Raw genomic sequence first — 16177 nt, forward strand, 5'->3', positions numbered from 1 at the left:
GAGTCTTTTTTTCTGTAATCAGTTCAGAAATGTTAACATTATGGTGCACCACGGGAACTTGTAAAAAGGATGACACGATTTGCAATAAATCCATCCATCGGAGTTCAAAACTTAATTTATAGATGCCGGGTGGAGTGTGGGCTTCATAATTTTCAAGTTTGGACAAATAGAAACTGGGGAGGAGATGTTGAGAGCGGATGGACACATTCAGGGCTGGGGGGCGCCATAGGCTCGACTTGGCAGCTAATGCAAAGAAGAAGAAGAGTCAGTCAAACATCCGTTTCCTGTTAAAAGATCCGCGCTTCAACATCACATCATGTAAGCTTCTACAATTGGATTTTTACATTTCATTGGGTTATTTTATGTTTAGCAGATAAACGAATTATTTCCCAGTTTAAACCGAGGATATAATGCTAATGTGAAATCCCCGAGGAGCTAGCTGCTAAAGTTAGCTCTCACGGCTAACCTGTTTACGACCACAGCGGGGGCGGCGGACCGCCGTGTTCCCTCTGCCCTGCTGTCATCTCCTCTTTGAACTCACTTTAATATGTCTGGGTGATCTGAGGCGGATTTCTCTCGCTGAAACGGACTGAGATTCAGAGCAGACTAAGGGCCACCGGATGTAGTTTGAATTACAGCAAGGCGCCATCTCAGAATCGCAGAGCTGGATGCTAAACATGAGCCAGCCAGGCCCAGGTTTGCAATCAGTCTGACCAGTAAAACACAGCCAGTCTGAGGATCTGACTGAGCCCAGAAACTAAAGATAGCTGCATCACTGCCCTTTAAAAAACAAAAAAACACGTTTTACAACTAAATCCCCCCTGTTTTCCATTCTGAAATATTTCCACGTTGCTACATCCCAGCAGTTTGTTCCAACACAGATCACAGAGCCACGCACAGTGGGCCAAAAACAGAGGGCATAATAAAATAAGAGCTCAATACGAACATCCCCACTGAAATCTATTGATGTTCACATATTTACTGAAAGTGATGTTAATAATATGCAGTAATAGAAAACTTTAATTAGACCAATCCAATTTACGGTGTATTTGACTGTACAGCATAATCTAAACTGATCCATGTTTCAGCAGAATGCCCAAATCAAAGGAAGTGTTGACGTCCACATCTGGAAGTGACTCCGACAGTGAAGTAGAGACTAAGGTTTGATCTTAAATGCAAACTTGTTAACCTGACAGATTTTAGGAAAGTATATTCATATAACTGATTTGGAGGTAGATGCACAGTTGGTGGAATAGGCCAATGAGCTGGAACAGATAGATGTAGAAATGTAGATTTATAGTTTCTGCTTTTTGAGCTCTTTTAATAGTCTCACTATTTTCAGGCAAAACCTGTCTCATCCTGTGTGTACCAGTCAATTCATAACTCTGAAACAAATTCTGTATAGTTGCTGTGTTTGGTCATAATGATAGCTAACATCTGTTCCTAGGCTAAAAGAAAGAAGCCAAGTGCACCAGAAAAACCAGCCAAGAAACCAAAAAGTGGAGAAAGCTCCAAACCTGGTGGTTCTTCCAAAGGCAGCGGCAATGGTGAAGACAACATGTTCCAGGTAAGCTGGACCTAGATGTTAATGTCAGAGTTCTTGTTTCAATAAAAATCGTCAGCATGGACCCTTTCAGGTTGTGGATTCTGTCCTGATCACTGATCTCTTATTCAAGTTGGAGTCTTAGAGAAAACCTATTTACAGAAGTTTTGAAAATTGCTTAGTAGCAATTGTGGTCCTTGGCTTTCCCAAGAAGCCAAGGACCACAGGGCTTAATGACTTCAGACCCGTCGCCCTGACCTCTGTGGTGATGAAGTTCTTTGAGCGCCTTGTGCTCTCACACCTAAAAGACATCACCGACCCCCTCCTGGACCCCCTGCAGTTTGCCTACAGAGCCAACAGGTCTGTAGATGATGCAGTCAACCTAGCCCTTCACTTCATCCTCCGGCACCTGGACTCCACAGGAACCTATGCCAGGATCCTGTATGTGGATATCAGCTCTGCCTTCAACACCATCGTCCCAGTTCTGCTCCAGGAGAAGCTCTCCCAGCTGAGTGTGCCCGACTCCACCTGCAGGTGGATCACTGACTTCCTGTCTGACAGGAAGCAGCGCGTGAGGCTGGGGAAGCACGTCTCTGACTCACTGACCATCAGCACCGGTTCCCCCCAAGGCTGTGTTCTCTCTCCTCTGCTCTTCTCCCTGTACACCAACAGCTGCACCTCCAGTCACCAGTCTGTCAAGCTTCTGAAGTTTGCGGACGACACCACCCTGATCGGACTCATCTCTGATGGTGACGAGTCCGCGTATAGATGGGAGGTGGACCATCTGTTGGACTGGTGCAGCCAGAACAGCCTTGAGCTCAACGCTCTAAAGACAGTGGAGATGGTTGTGGACTTCTGGCAGAACCCAGCCCCACCTGCCCCCATCACCCTCTGTGACTCCACAATTGACACTGTGGAATCTTTCCGCTTCCTGGGAACCATCATCTCCCAGGATCTCAAGTGGGAGCCAAACATCAGCTCCCTCATCAAGAAAGCCCAGCAGAGGATGTTCTTCCTGCGGCAGCTGAAGAAATTCAACCTGCCAAAGACTATGATGGTGCACTTCTACACAGCCATCATTGAGTCCATCCTCACCTCCTCCATCACCATCTGGTACGCCGCTGCTACAGCCAAGGATAAGGGCAGGCTGCAGCGTGTCATTCGGTCTGCTGAGAAGGTGATTGGCTGCAGTCTACTGTCGCTCCAGGAACTGTACACCTCCAGGACCCTGAAGCGGGCAGGGAAGATTCTGGCTGATCCCTCCCACCCCGGTCACAGACTCTTTGAGACTCTCCCCTCTGGCAGGAGGCTGCGGTCCATCTGGACCAAAACCTCACGCCACAAGAACAGTTTTTTCCCATCTGCCACCAGCCTGGTTAACAAAGCCCGGAAACCACCCTGACATTCCCCCTTTCCCCCACACCCCCCCTTTTTTTGCTGACAGGACACCTGTAACCTGTAACTCTATGCGTTACATTAACGCTCAGCTTGGACTCCTGCTTTACTTGCACAATGATCACCTGCACTGTTGTATTGCTCTTGCATCTTATACTGCTCTATATTTACTCTCACTCACTTAAAACTGTGCACTTATATTTATATTATATTGTAGATATGTTTATACTGTTTAATTTGTACTGTATTGCACCGACTACGCCAAAACAAATTCCTTGTATGTCCAAAAACGTACTTGGCAATAAAGCTTTTCTGATTCTGATTCTGATAGTGAATTCTGCTTTACAATAGATCATTCTTGGCCCAGAGAGATGGATGCTGTCTTGTGCCGTTCTTTGAAAGGCCCCTGATAAATATTGTGCTGTTACTGTATGTTGTACAATTTATAATTTTTCATTTATTTATTTTTAGAATCATCTTTGGCTTCTCTCAGAACCTTCTCTGAAGACATTCAAGGCCCTGACTGTTCACATTTCAGTTTACTAATGAATTGGAACATGACCCCAAACCTTGATAGAACCTCCCATCCCCAACAGTCAGATGTGTTCTCCTTTCATAAAATACTCCATCTTGACGCTGCTTATTTAGTCTGTAAAGTTCTTACTAAAGCTTGTTTATTAAAGCTTTAGTCATCTTCTGGTATGAAACAAATTCCCGTCAATTTTTTACTGTAAAAAATAGGGCTGCACTAAATATCAGATTTATTCTCCTGCTATATCACTGTACCCTATACCGGTGTCAGAAATAACTGCCTGGAATGTAATAAATACTAACTAACTCCGCATCTATTGTCGATGCTGCTGCCCGTAGCTGCGGCCGTAAGGTCTGCGGTGCCTGTCGCGGCGGCAATCCCAGAACCCGGTGGTCTACACCGGCAGTAAGGGATGCTGTCAAGCTGAAGAAGGAGTCCTATAGGCTGTGGTTGGCTTGTGGGACTCCTGAGGCGGCTGACGGGTACCGTGAGGCCAAGCGTGCTGCGGCCCGGGCTGTGGCAGAGGCAAAAACACGGATCTGGGAGGAGTTCGGTGAGGCCATGGAGAAGGACTACCGGTTGGCCTCGAAGCGATTCTGGCAAACCGTCCGGCGCCTCAGGAGGGGGAAGCAGTGCTTCGCCAACACTGTTTATAGTGGGGGTGGGAGACTGCTGACCTCAACTGAGAACATTATCGGGCGGTGGAAGGAATACTTCGAGGATCTCCTCAATCCTGCCATCACGCATTCCGTGGTGGAAACAGAGGCTGGGGACTCGGGGTTGGACTCTTTCATCACCCAGGCTGAAGTCAGCGAGGTGGTTAAAAAGCTCCGCGGTGGCAAGGCTTCGGGGGTGGATGAGATCCGCCCTGAGTACCTCAAGTCTCTGGATGTTGTTGGGCTGTCATGGTTGACACGCCTCTTCAACATTGCGTGGCGGTCGGGGACAGTGCCTCTGGACTGGCAGACTGGGGTGGTGGTCTACCTTCATAAGAAGGGGGACTGGAGGGTGTGTTCCAACTACAGGGGGATCACACTCCTCAGCCTCCCTGGTAAGGCCTACGCCAGGGTATTGGAGAGGAGAGTCCGGCCGATAGTTGAACCTCAGCTTCAGGAGGAACAGTGTGGTTTTTGTCCCGGCCGTGGAACACTGGACCAGCTCTATACCCTCTACAGGGTACTTGAGGGTTCATGGGAGTTTGCCCAACTGGTCCACATGTGTTTTGTGGACCTGGAGAAGGCATTCGACTGTGTCCCTCGTGATGCCCTGTGGGGGGTGCTCCAGGAGTATGGAATCGGGGGCCCTTTATTAGGGGCCATCCGGTCTCTGTACGAGCGGAGCAGGAGTTTGGTCCGCATTGCCGGCACTAAGTTGGATCTGTTCCCGGTGCATGTTGGACTCCGGCAGGGCTGCCCTTTGTCACCGGTCCTGTTCATAACTTTTATGGACAGGATTTCTAGACGCAGCCAAGGGCCGGAGGGGGTCGGGTTTGGGGACCAGTGGATTTCGTCTCTTCTTTTTGCAGATGACATGGTCCTGCTGGCCCCCTCTAGCCAAGACATACAGCATGCGCTGTGGCGGTTCGCAGCCGAGTGTGAAGCGGCTGGGATGAGGATCAGTCCGAGGCCATGGTACTCGGCCGGAAAAGGGTGGCTTGTCCTCTTCAGGTTGGAGGGGAGTTCCTGCCTCAAGTGGAGGAGTTTAAGTATCTCGGGGTCTTGTACACGAGTGAGGGAAGAATGGAGCGGGAGATCGACAGACGGATCGGTGCGGCTGCCACAGTAATGGGGGCGCTGTGCTGGTCCGTTGTGGTGAAGAGAGAGCTGAGCCAAAAAGCAAAGCTCTCAATTTACTGGTCAGTCTACATTCCTACCCTCACCTATGGCCATGAACTTTGGGTCATGACTGAAAGAACAAGATCCCGGATCCAAGCGGCTGAAATGAGCTTCCTCCGTAGGGTGGCCGGGCACTCCATTAGAGATAGGGTGAGGAGCTCGGCCATCCGGGAGGGGCTCGGAGTAGAGCCGCTGCTCCTCCACATTGAGAGGAGCCAGTTGAGGTGGCTCGGGCATCTATACCGGATGCCTCCTGGACTCCTTCCTCGGGAGGTGTTCCAGGCTTGTCCCACCGGGAGGAGGCCCAGGGGACGGCCCAGGACACGCTGGAGGGACTATGTCTCTCGGCTGGCCTGGGAACGCCTTGGGCTCCCCCTGGAGGAACTGGAAGGGACGTCTGGGCGTCTCTGTTGAGTCTGCTGCCCCCGCGACCCGGTCCCGGATAAAGCAGAAGACGACGAGTACAAGTACGAGTAGTTATATTATGTACCATACATTCAGGGTCTCAGTGTGAATTTCAATGTGCTGATGTTTGTAGTGTAAGCAGCAGGAAGTATTTTGGGGGGCATTATCATGTTTCAGTGAAGTCATTAAGAAACTCCTTTTTCCAGTAGCTTGATGGGCTATTCATTATCTAGGCTGTGTTTGTAATGAACGAAAAGCAGAAAGGCATTAACACAGTTTAGTTAAGTATCCGTTGGTTTAACACGTCTTAATATAATATCGTGCAGCCCTTATACAAAATTACTCAGTCTTATTCTGCAGTTCTGCACAATAAAAGATTAAGTAAAAATATTTTAGGAATTTCTCTGTGGCGGTCACTGTTTTTATATACAGGTCCTTCTCAAAAAATTAGCATATTGTGATAAAGTTCATTATTTTCTATAATGTAATGATGAAAATTTAACATTCATATATTTTAGATTCATTGCACACTAACTGAAATATTTCAGGTCTTTTATTGTCTTAATACGGATGATTTTGGCATACAGCTCATGAAAACCCAAAATTCCTATCTCACAAAATTAGCATATTTCATCTGACCAATAAAAGAAAAGTGTTTTTAATACAAAAAACGTCAACCTTCAAATAATCATGTACAGTTATGCACTCAATACTTGGTCGGGAATCCTTTTCCAGAAATGACTGCTTCAATGCGGCGTGGCATGGAGGCAATCAGCCTGTGGCACTGCTGAGGTCTTATGGAGGCCCAGGATGCTTCGATAGCGGCCTTTAGCTCATCCAGAGTGTTGGGTCTTGAGTCTCTCAACGTTCTCTTCACAATATCCCACAGATTCTCTATGGGGTTCAGGTCAGGAGAGTTGGCAGGCCAATTGAGCACAGTGATACCATGGTCAGTAAACCATTTACCAGTGGTTTTGGCACTGTGAGCAGGTGCCAGGTCGTGCTGAAAAATGAAATCTTCATCTCCATAAAGCTTTTCAGCAGATGGAAGCATGAAGTGCTCCAAAATCTCCTGATAGCTAGCTGCATTGACCCTGCCCTTGATAAAACACAGTGGACCAACACCAGCAACTGACACGGCACCCCAGACCATCACTGACTGTGGGTACTTGACACTGGACTTCTGGCATTTTGGCATTTCCTTCTCCCCAGTCTTCCTCCAGACTCTGGCACCTTGATTTCTGAATGACATGCAGAATTTGCTTTCATCCGAAAAAAGTACTTTGGACCACTGAGCAACAGTCCAGTGCTGCTTCTCTGTAGCTCAGGTCTGGGGAATGTGGCACCTGTAGCCCATTTCCTGCACACGCCTGTGCACGGTGGCTCTGGATGTTTCTACTCCAGACTCAGTCCACTGCTTCCGCAGGTCCCCCAAGGTCTGGAATCGGCCCTTCTCCACAATCTTCCTCAGGGTCCGGTCACCTCTTCTCGTTGTGCAGCGTTTTCTGCCACACTTTTTCCTTCCCACAGACTTCCCACTGAGGTGCCTTGATACAGCACTCTGGGAACAGCCTATTCGTTCAGAAATGTCTTTCTGTGTTTTACCCTCTTGCTTGAGGGTGTCAATAGTGGCCTTCTGGACAGCAGTCAGGTCGGCAGTCTTACTCATGATTGGGGTTTTGAGTGATGAACCAGGCTGGGAGTTTTAAAGGCCTCAGGAATCTTTTGCAGGTGTTTAGAGTTAACTCGTTGATTCAGATGATTAGGTTCATAGCTCGTTTAGAGACCCTTTTAATGATATGCTAATTTTGTGAGATAGGAATTTTGGGTTTTCATGAGCTGTATGCCAAAATCATCCGTATTAAGACAATAAAAGACCTGAAATATTTCAGTTAGTGTGCAATGAATCTAAAATATATGAATGTTAAATTTTCATCATGACATTATGGAAAATAATGAACTTTATCACAATATGCTAATTTTTTGAGAAGGACCTGTACTATGTATCATTGTCCTGCTTGGAGAACCCACTGCCTGTGACAATAGCAAGTGGTCACTTGTGGTCAATTTAATGTTCAAAGTCTATATGAGACAGTTCTCCAAATACTGACAGCAGCATGTTGATAGAGGCCGCAGACGGTGGTTGCTGCTCTTATTCTGACAGGTATGCTAATTCCTTTCTGCGGATACATGAGGAAGCTGATTCTCATATTACAACATTCCTTTCAATTCCAATGAGATTAATGGAAATAGGGCTGTTGTAAACGCTTATTTTAGTAACTGAGTATTCTGTCCATTATTCTGATGAGTAATCGAATGAAAATTAATTTTTTCTGTAGCAACTTGAGATAGTAGAAAAATATGAAAGACAAAATGCTAGTAAAAATTCAATTTGTTGTTAAATAACATTTTATTGCTTACAATGCAATAATAGTGAAACACAACTTTTAGTTTTAAGTTTCACGCACTTTGAATGGCTCAGTCGAGCTGGGTCTGTCCAACTTGGTATAATTCTGCTCTCCTTGTGCTTGTGGCAATTTGCTTAACCTTTTCCTCAAGTTATTGTCCTTCTTTTCTAACTTAGTGTTTCTGCCACAGCTTCCATGCACTCTGTGATCATTTCCCAGTCAATGAAAGGCTTTTTGTGTTTTCCCAAAATCCACCCTACTTACAGCGAACACTCGTATGCTCACTGTTGTGCAGTAAGAGACCGTATGTTTCTGTCCAGTCATCTTTAAATGTGTGGTTTTCATAGTCCACTTTGTATTTTTGATGAAGCCATCTTCTTTTACTCACTCGTCTGTGCACCAAGTCATTGTACTATCAGCAATCGTGAGTTCCAAAGCTAGGAACTTAGCGACCCGCGTTGAAGGACCCACATAGCTTCTTCTTTGTGGTTTTCTGGTGGTTGGCATTCAACGATGTGATCCATTAATGCCACCAGCTGGCTTGGAGTGTGGACAGAATGTCGCTGACCTACATAGCTGTCCGTCGCGCCTGTTCAAAAGTCAGACGCGTCAGTCAGCAGGAATAAAATGTTTATATCTACGTCGTAAATGAGAAAATGCTTTGCGGTTAGGTTAGGGTAGCAGCAGCAGCCCTGACTGAAGCAGCTCATTGCCTGATTTGCTTCACAAGCAGCCCGGGGCCAGACGCTCCTCAGGGCTACACCATATTAACACGAGATGCGGCGCAAATGAAGTTAGACACTGTTGGACCACATGCAGTAATATACGTATAAACGCCTAAAATCAGGTTGGGTCCAGATTGGACGGCAATTGGGTCCGGATGCACACCTTGGTCTGCTAACCGTGACCTTTGCACTGGACTTTAAGTCTCAAGTTTGAAGTATGAAAAAGCTTGTATATTTATTTGATTTTGTGAAGGGGTTTACCCCTACTGATGACCCTACTGTAGTAAAAATAAATAAGTGATTAATGCATATGCTTCAATTACTTGATTTGTTATGTTTATATGTGAGGTTTGAAGTTGCATTAAATACATTTTAGCATTACAAAAGAATCAAAATCTTGCATATTGTTTTTACAGATTACAAAACTAAATGTTATCTTTGTAATGTTAGCAGTTGGGTAAGTAAATAGGTTTAAGTTTAGAAATTTGGTTACAAAGAACTGAGTTTTGTGAAGTTATTGTAAATAGCAAACATTTATTTATGTTTTAATTAAGACTATATTATTATTATGTTGGTCCAGTATTTGCAAAATAAAATTTTGACTGCGAGCTGTAAACAAATACTACACTCACAGAAACTAAAGGCGAATGACAGCTTCCAAAGCAGAAGTTTGGTGCCAGCCATAAAAAGAAAACCAACGTAATGACTAAAAGTATTTTTACCCAGCAATATTTACTCTTAAGTAGCTCATAAATGAAGGCTGAAGCACATCAACAAATAAACATTTTTTAGCTCAAGCCGTTCATCTGTTGCTGTGGTTTTATCTTCAATCATGTCGGACATTAGGAGTAGTGCTTCGTGTTTAGATATTTTTGCCAGGTAGCCATTACGAATAATGTCGTTACTCTTCTTAATCAGCGAGTACACAACGTTTGCCTAAATGTATTTCCTTGTACATGTAAAATATGCCAGATGCTGCACTAACGATCACAGATTGCACACAAAAATAAACATCACGTATTGGGAGCTATGAAGCTCCCAATAGGATAGCTCGATGTATGCAGCGGATGCTTCCTGCTGAAGTGTTGCACCATCGAGGACGTGCTGTTATGATCTGCCAAATCCATTTTGCAGTGCACGCACTGCACTGTTTTCTTTTCTGTTTAGTATAAAGTGATCCCACACTTTTGACACTTTCAGTCTCTTTCTCGGCGGCTCTTCTTTCTCTTCTTCTTCCTCCATAGCTGCTAATATCCCTTAGCGTCAGCTCTGGTCAACAGCTCATTGGCAGAAGTGAGAGAATTGCGCAACACTAATACCTATCTGCGCAGAACTCATTGTGCTGAATAGTAAAACATAATTTAAGAAGCCTTGAGGCAGATAATATGCCTTGAGGACTCTTCTAAATCAAGGTACTCGAGTGATTCGAGGAATCGTTTTAGCCCTAAATGGAAAACTTCGGAGGTAACAAAGGTAGTAGAATGTCCACAGTGGGCAGTGAAATGAGCATGTATTGTTACAGCATGGCAGTGATTTTACTCATGATGAGGAACTTTAAACCTCATTGTATGTTAGAAATTTATTTTGCTAATGACTTCATGAAATTTAGTCCAAGTTAGCTGTCTCTCTTGCCGTCCGATGACACAAACACCCAAAAATGGAAATAAACATAATGAGGATAACACTCTGAACACGGGAAGATGTATTCCTGTTGCTCTGAGCTATACATCAACTTCAAATAAATGAAACCCAGAATCAACGGATGGATGGTGGAGCTGAATCTCTGCCATGCATAGTTTAAAACCACAGATGTTTCCCTGAAAAGATTCAGCACCAATTCTGGCTGGCAGATCAAAAAAGAGAACAAACATTTACCAGATGGATGTTCAGGAGGGTGGTTGACAACACCTGCTATTGCCTAGCTTTCTTGCTTTTGATGTGTCCTGATAATTCCACAGAAAGCTGCTTCTATGACTCCGGTTTCCTACATGCTCAGAAACTGCTCAGACAACGTAAAATTACCCTTAAAGGTCTGGATTTAAACAGGGCAAATGGGCCAGAGTTTTGACTCTATCCTTGTTCTTGCAGATCGGCAAGATGAGATATGTCAGCGTTCGAGACTTCAAGGGCAAAGTCCTGATTGACATCAGGGAATACTGGATGAACCAGGATGGGGAGATGAAGCCAGGGAAGAAAGGTAGTCACATCAGGAAGCTTCTGTTATGTTAGAAGCAAATCGTTACTGTTGGATGTTTGCATTTCTTTGCACCTGTGGTAACTCTTTGATTTGTTTTTCTTTTAGGCATCTCCCTGAACCCTGAACAGTGGAGCCAACTAAAGGAACAGATTTCAGAAATTGATGACGCAGTTAAGCGATTATAAGCATTCCTTCAGACTTTACCTGTTGAACTAATTGGGCATGTTTGTTAGGTAGTTTTGTAAACCTTTGGATTTCTTTCCCAATTTGTAGTTTTTAGGTTTAGTTATCTGCAAACCCTGACTTTGTGTGTGAAAGTTATTTTGAGCTGTTCTTGTCGGCTGTGGGTGCAGGAGTAGGTGGTTGACCATTATACTTGGTGGGTGTAGTGCACCAGATTCAGTGAATAGTCATGTTTTTGTATTGATTAATAAAAACAATGCACTAGCTTAATCTGTTGTTGTTCTTATTCTCTTGAAGAAGTCACAGGACACCATTTCATGTGAAGTCATTGTTTCAGAGAGCCAAGTCTGGTTTGCTACACTGAGTCATGGCAAAGGATTACAGAGTAGCTATCTTCAACAAACGGACATAATATTTGCTCAACTCATACCATAAAAACGTTACACCTTTGTGGTGTTTAGCAGCTTTTTCCCAGTCATAAGATTGAAAGTTGGGAACAGTAGTTGCATTCACATTGACCATCAAATTGCGCAAATTATTACGAAAAAAAAAGTCACTTAATAGAAACACGTCAATTTCGAAAAACTCCCGTTTTTCAATAAAAAGTTTTTGCGCTAGGATGAGGTGGTTTTTTTGGCCGTTTCAAAATTGGTGTATTTTGCAAAACTGCAATGGAAACACTTTTTTCACATCACACAAGTCACGTAATCAACAACCGGATGGTACAACTGGCGAAAAAGACGAAGAAGACGACAGGAAATAGTAGGAGGATGATGGTTGGATTCACCAGGAGACAGAGTATTTTTTTAATTTTGTTTGCTACAAAGGCATTTCCAGCATTTCAGATTCCAAAAACAAAAGAAATGTGAGAGATCTTGAAGCGCCCATCTGTCGCTGCCATGTTTCTTAATGAGTTATCGCGTGAACAAACTTATTCACGTGTGATTTTAATTGTATTTCTTATTTAATGGAAACACTGGAATTGTGAAAGTGTTTTTTCGACATTGGCAGAATATCGACAAAGTTTTGCGCACATTTGTAATGGAAACGCAGCTATTAAAGGTGCTTTCTGTCTTTAGCCAGAATCTCCTAGCTCAAAACCTGGTAGTAATTTTGAAAGCCAGTCATTTAGTAATACCCCATCCTTAATGTTTAATAAGCACATTTCTGCGTTAAAACATACACTGGATGATACGGAAGACCTTAATTTAGACCATAATTTTTATTATTTATCAAAAATTACTAAAAGCTCAGGTGAGGATGTTGTGGCATTCATAGATCAATGGTTCCCGAATTTATTTCAAACTATTTATGTGGGGCATAAAACCCAAAATGGGATTTTTGAAATGATATAAATAAAATTTGATTTTAGAATGTTTGCAAATAAAATATTTTTTAATAAATGTTTGGAGATAACTGATTAAAAATGTCATGGTTTCCCCCTTTTTACAGGACTTGTTAGATGTTACTATTTTTAACCAGATGTAGTCCGGATCACAAGTCTTTGCTGCTGGTATTGAGGTTCTGGGTTGAGGTTTGGGGTCCACCTGTGTTCAGAACATCACCACTGTTTTGAGGCATGTAGAGTTGTTGTTGAGCGAGGGCCCCATATATATTAAGACTACTGTAATATTCCTCTGTGCAGCTGCTTTAGGATTCCTGACCTTGGGACCTTTACTGCATCTCAGCCAATTTCCTGTCTAATCACTGTTAATAATTGCCAAAACTGCCACAAACACCTTTTATAAAAACTGCCCCTTGTGGTTTTATGTCTGATTAGATATGCTGAAAAGTGTAAAAAGACACATTGGATATAGCCTCTGTGCACTCAAGTTGAGAAAATGGTAACAAAGTAAACAACTGTCCAATAAAAAAGGTTACAAAGAGGAAATACAAGCTTCTAGAAGAAAGAAATACATGGCTGAAGAAGCCCTATTCTGAGTAGCTGTTAGTTTGACACCCCAGGAGAATTTCTCATTCCTTGTCCTATATTTAGACAGCTTTCTACCTCTCACCATACTATCCACTTAAACCCAAGCACCCAGCAACAGAAACAGTGATTCAAAATGAAAGTAAATCACAAACTAGAATAATAATAAAAAAGAATAAAGATGCCTACAGCATTCACACTAATAATTACAAGAAAAGTTCATTTAACTAAAACCTTGTTTGTTCCCTCAGACTCCCAGATGCTGTTTTATTTCTTTGGGTTTCTAACATTGACACAGCTGGTGCTTCAGGCAACTACACCAGAGTTGAGGATCTGTGGAATCAGTCTTGGAGAAAACTGGACATGAGGAATTCAGTGGTATTTCTGAATCTGTCGACAGCTTTGATTCTTATTTAACTTTTAAATCTTTCTTTTTTTTTTTTAGGTATATCAGAGACTTCTCTCTCGCTCTTTCTTGCACAAACATTTTAGTTTACAAGTAAAGCCTTGTACGTAAATTCCGGACTACAGAGCACACCTGATTAAAAGCCGCAGGTGTCCCACGTTGTAATAGGATTTGTACAGAAAGATATTACACGTGAGGATTTTTTTACTTTTAACTTAATCCGTATGGTAATACAGGTCCTTCTCAAAATATTAGCATATTGTGATAAAGTTCATTATTTTCCATAATGTCATGATGAAAATTTAACATTCATATATTTTAGATTCATTGCACACTAACTGAAATATTTCAGGTCTTTTATTGTCTTAATACAGATGATTTTGGCATACAGCTCATGAAAACCCAAAATTCCTATCTCACAAAATTAGCATATTTCATCCGACCAATAAAAGAAAAGTGTTTTTAATACAAAAAACGTCAACCTTCAAATAATCATGTACAGTTATGCACTCAATACTTGGTCGGGAATCCTTTGGCAGAAATGACTGCTTCAATGCGGCGTGGCATGGAGGCAATCAGCCTGTGGCACTGCTGAGGTCTTATGGAGGCCCAGGATGCTTTGATAGCGGCCTTTAGCTCATCCAGAGTGTTGGGTCTTGAGTCTCTCAACGTTCTCTTCACAATATCCCACAGATTCTCTATGGGGTTCAGGTCAGGAGAGTTGGCAGGCCAATTGAGCACAGTGATACCATGGTCAGTAAACCATTTACCAGTGGTTTTGGCACTGTGAGCAGGTGTCAGGTCGTGCTGAAAAATGAAATCTTCATCTCCATAAAGCTTTTCAGCAGATGGAAGCATGAAGTGCTCCAAAATCTCCTGATAGCTAGCTGCATTGACCCTGCCCTTGATAAAACACAGTGGACCAACACCAGCAGCTGACACGGCACCCCAGACCATCACTGACTGTGGGTACTTGACACTGGACTTCTGACATTTTGGCATTTCCTTCTCCCCAGTCTTCCTCCAGACTCTGGCACCTTGATTTCCGAATGACATGCAGAATTTGCTTTCATCCGAAAAAAGTACTTTGGACCACTGAGCAACAGTCCAGTGCTGCTTCTCTGTAGCCCAGGTCAGGCGCTTCTGCCGCTGTTTCTGATTCAAAAGTGGCTTGACCTGGGGAATGCGGCACCTGTAGCCCATTTCCTGCACACGCCTGTGCACGGTGGCTCTGGATGTTTCTACTCCAGACTCAGTCCACTGCTTCCGCAGGTCCCCCAAGGTCTGGAATCGGCCCTTCTCCACAATCTTCCTCAGGGTCCGGTCACCTCTTCTCGTTGTGCAGCGTTTTCTGCCACACTTTTTCCTTCCCACAGACTTCCCACTGAGGTGCCTTGATACAGCACTCTGGGAACAGCCTATTCGTTCAGAAATGTCTTTCTGTGTCTTACCCTCTTGCTTGAGGGTGTCAATAGTGGCCTTCTGGACAGCAGTCAGGTCGGCAGTCTTACCCATGATTGGGGTTTTGAGTGATGAACCAGGCTGGGAGTTTTAAAGGCCTCAGGAATCTTTTGCAGGTGTTTAGAGTTAACTCGTTGATTCAGATGATTAGGTTCATAGCTCGTTTAGAGACCCTTTTAATGATATGCTAATTTTGTGAGATAGGAATTTTGGGTTTTCATGAGCTGTATGCCAAAATCATCCGTATTAAGACAATAAAAGACCTGAAATATTTCAGTTAGTGTGCAATGAATCTAAAATATATGAATGTTAAATTTTCATCATGACATTATGGAAAATAATGAACTTTATCACAATATGCTAATATTTTGAGAAGGACCTGTACATCACCCTGGTGATCATTGGGGAGAGTAATGTGATGGTGAGCAAACTTTGATGAAATGTTGTGCGGACTTTAAGTTGGCTTATAGGCCTTTTTTATGTGAAAGGTCTTTATGTATAGCCAAGGCTCACCAGCGCAAGCATAAATTTGATTAGTTAACAAAGTTTGATTCAGAGTGAAATTGAATGTCAGAGGAATCATGATGCAGTGTGGCTTCAGTTCCCCACCTGCGTATGCATAAATCAGAGTTTATGTGGGGACAGCGCATTGACAACCTTTGCATGGAAAGTGATGTACGCCACTTTCAAGCTCTGTTTTGCGCGTATGGTACATGGGGCCCCTGGTCTGGGCAGTCAGCCACCTTCTATCTGAGCAAAAGGCGTGTCCAAGGGCTGAAAGCACAAGGCCAGCTTGTGGTTATAACGCATCTTTACTTGTGTCAACCGGTTGCATGTTTCATCAATTCACTGTTTTTTGATGAGTTTTACGTAGTCGACCTCTTTCATAGGCCGACAAATCCCAATTTGGAAATAGGCTTTTTTAATAATGTTTTGGATAAAATAAATGGCCAGTTCTGTTTCCTTTATGTCTTTACTGTTCAGTCTCTAAACATTCACAAAATAAAGTGGACAATATTTGGATGAAAAAAATGTGAGGGAAATCACAGATTTTGCCAATTTAACAATCTTCCAGTTAAAGCCATGATCGGAAACATAAACATATATGCAGTAAGCATAGAAATAGTTGAAGCTTTAGGCTGAATCAAGGGGCTGAA

The 16177-nt window shown here is 43.4% G+C and overlaps 1 protein-coding gene across 2 annotated transcripts; it reads left to right on the top strand.

Annotated features, from left to right (window-relative positions):
* The first annotated feature begins 172 nt into the window (after positions 1-172).
* Positions 173-11493, top strand: sub1b (SUB1 regulator of transcription b). Of its 2 annotated transcripts, none has more exons than XM_047380316.1 (5): positions 173-318; positions 1092-1161; positions 1448-1567; positions 10932-11040; positions 11146-11493. In XM_047380316.1, exons 2-5 carry the CDS (start codon positions 1093-1095, stop codon positions 11223-11225), a joined length of 378 nt encoding a protein of 125 aa, XP_047236272.1. In that variant the 5' UTR covers positions 173-318; position 1092; the 3' UTR covers positions 11226-11493. The 2 variants fall into 2 exon arrangements, with proteins under 2 accessions (XP_047236272.1, XP_047236273.1); XM_047380317.1 differs by having other exon boundaries at positions 206-318; positions 1089-1161.
* The last annotated feature ends 4684 nt before the right edge of the window (positions 11494-16177 follow it).

This window comes from Girardinichthys multiradiatus, chromosome 12 (assembly GCF_021462225.1).
Source record: "Girardinichthys multiradiatus isolate DD_20200921_A chromosome 12, DD_fGirMul_XY1, whole genome shotgun sequence".
Lineage (NCBI taxonomy): Eukaryota > Metazoa > Chordata > Actinopteri > Cyprinodontiformes > Goodeidae > Girardinichthys > Girardinichthys multiradiatus.

Excerpts from the sequence above, each read along its gene's own strand:
- sub1b (XM_047380316.1), top strand. The coding sequence starts at position 1,093 with ATGCCCAAATCAAAGGAAGTGTTGACGTCCACATCTGGAAGTGACTCC. Across the intron at positions 1,568-10,931 it reads GTGAAGACAACATGTTCCAG|ATCGGCAAGATGAGATATGT; the intron begins GTAAGCTGGACC and ends TTGTTCTTGCAG. Across the intron at positions 11,041-11,145 it reads GATGAAGCCAGGGAAGAAAG|GCATCTCCCTGAACCCTGAA; the intron begins GTAGTCACATCA and ends TTTTTCTTTTAG.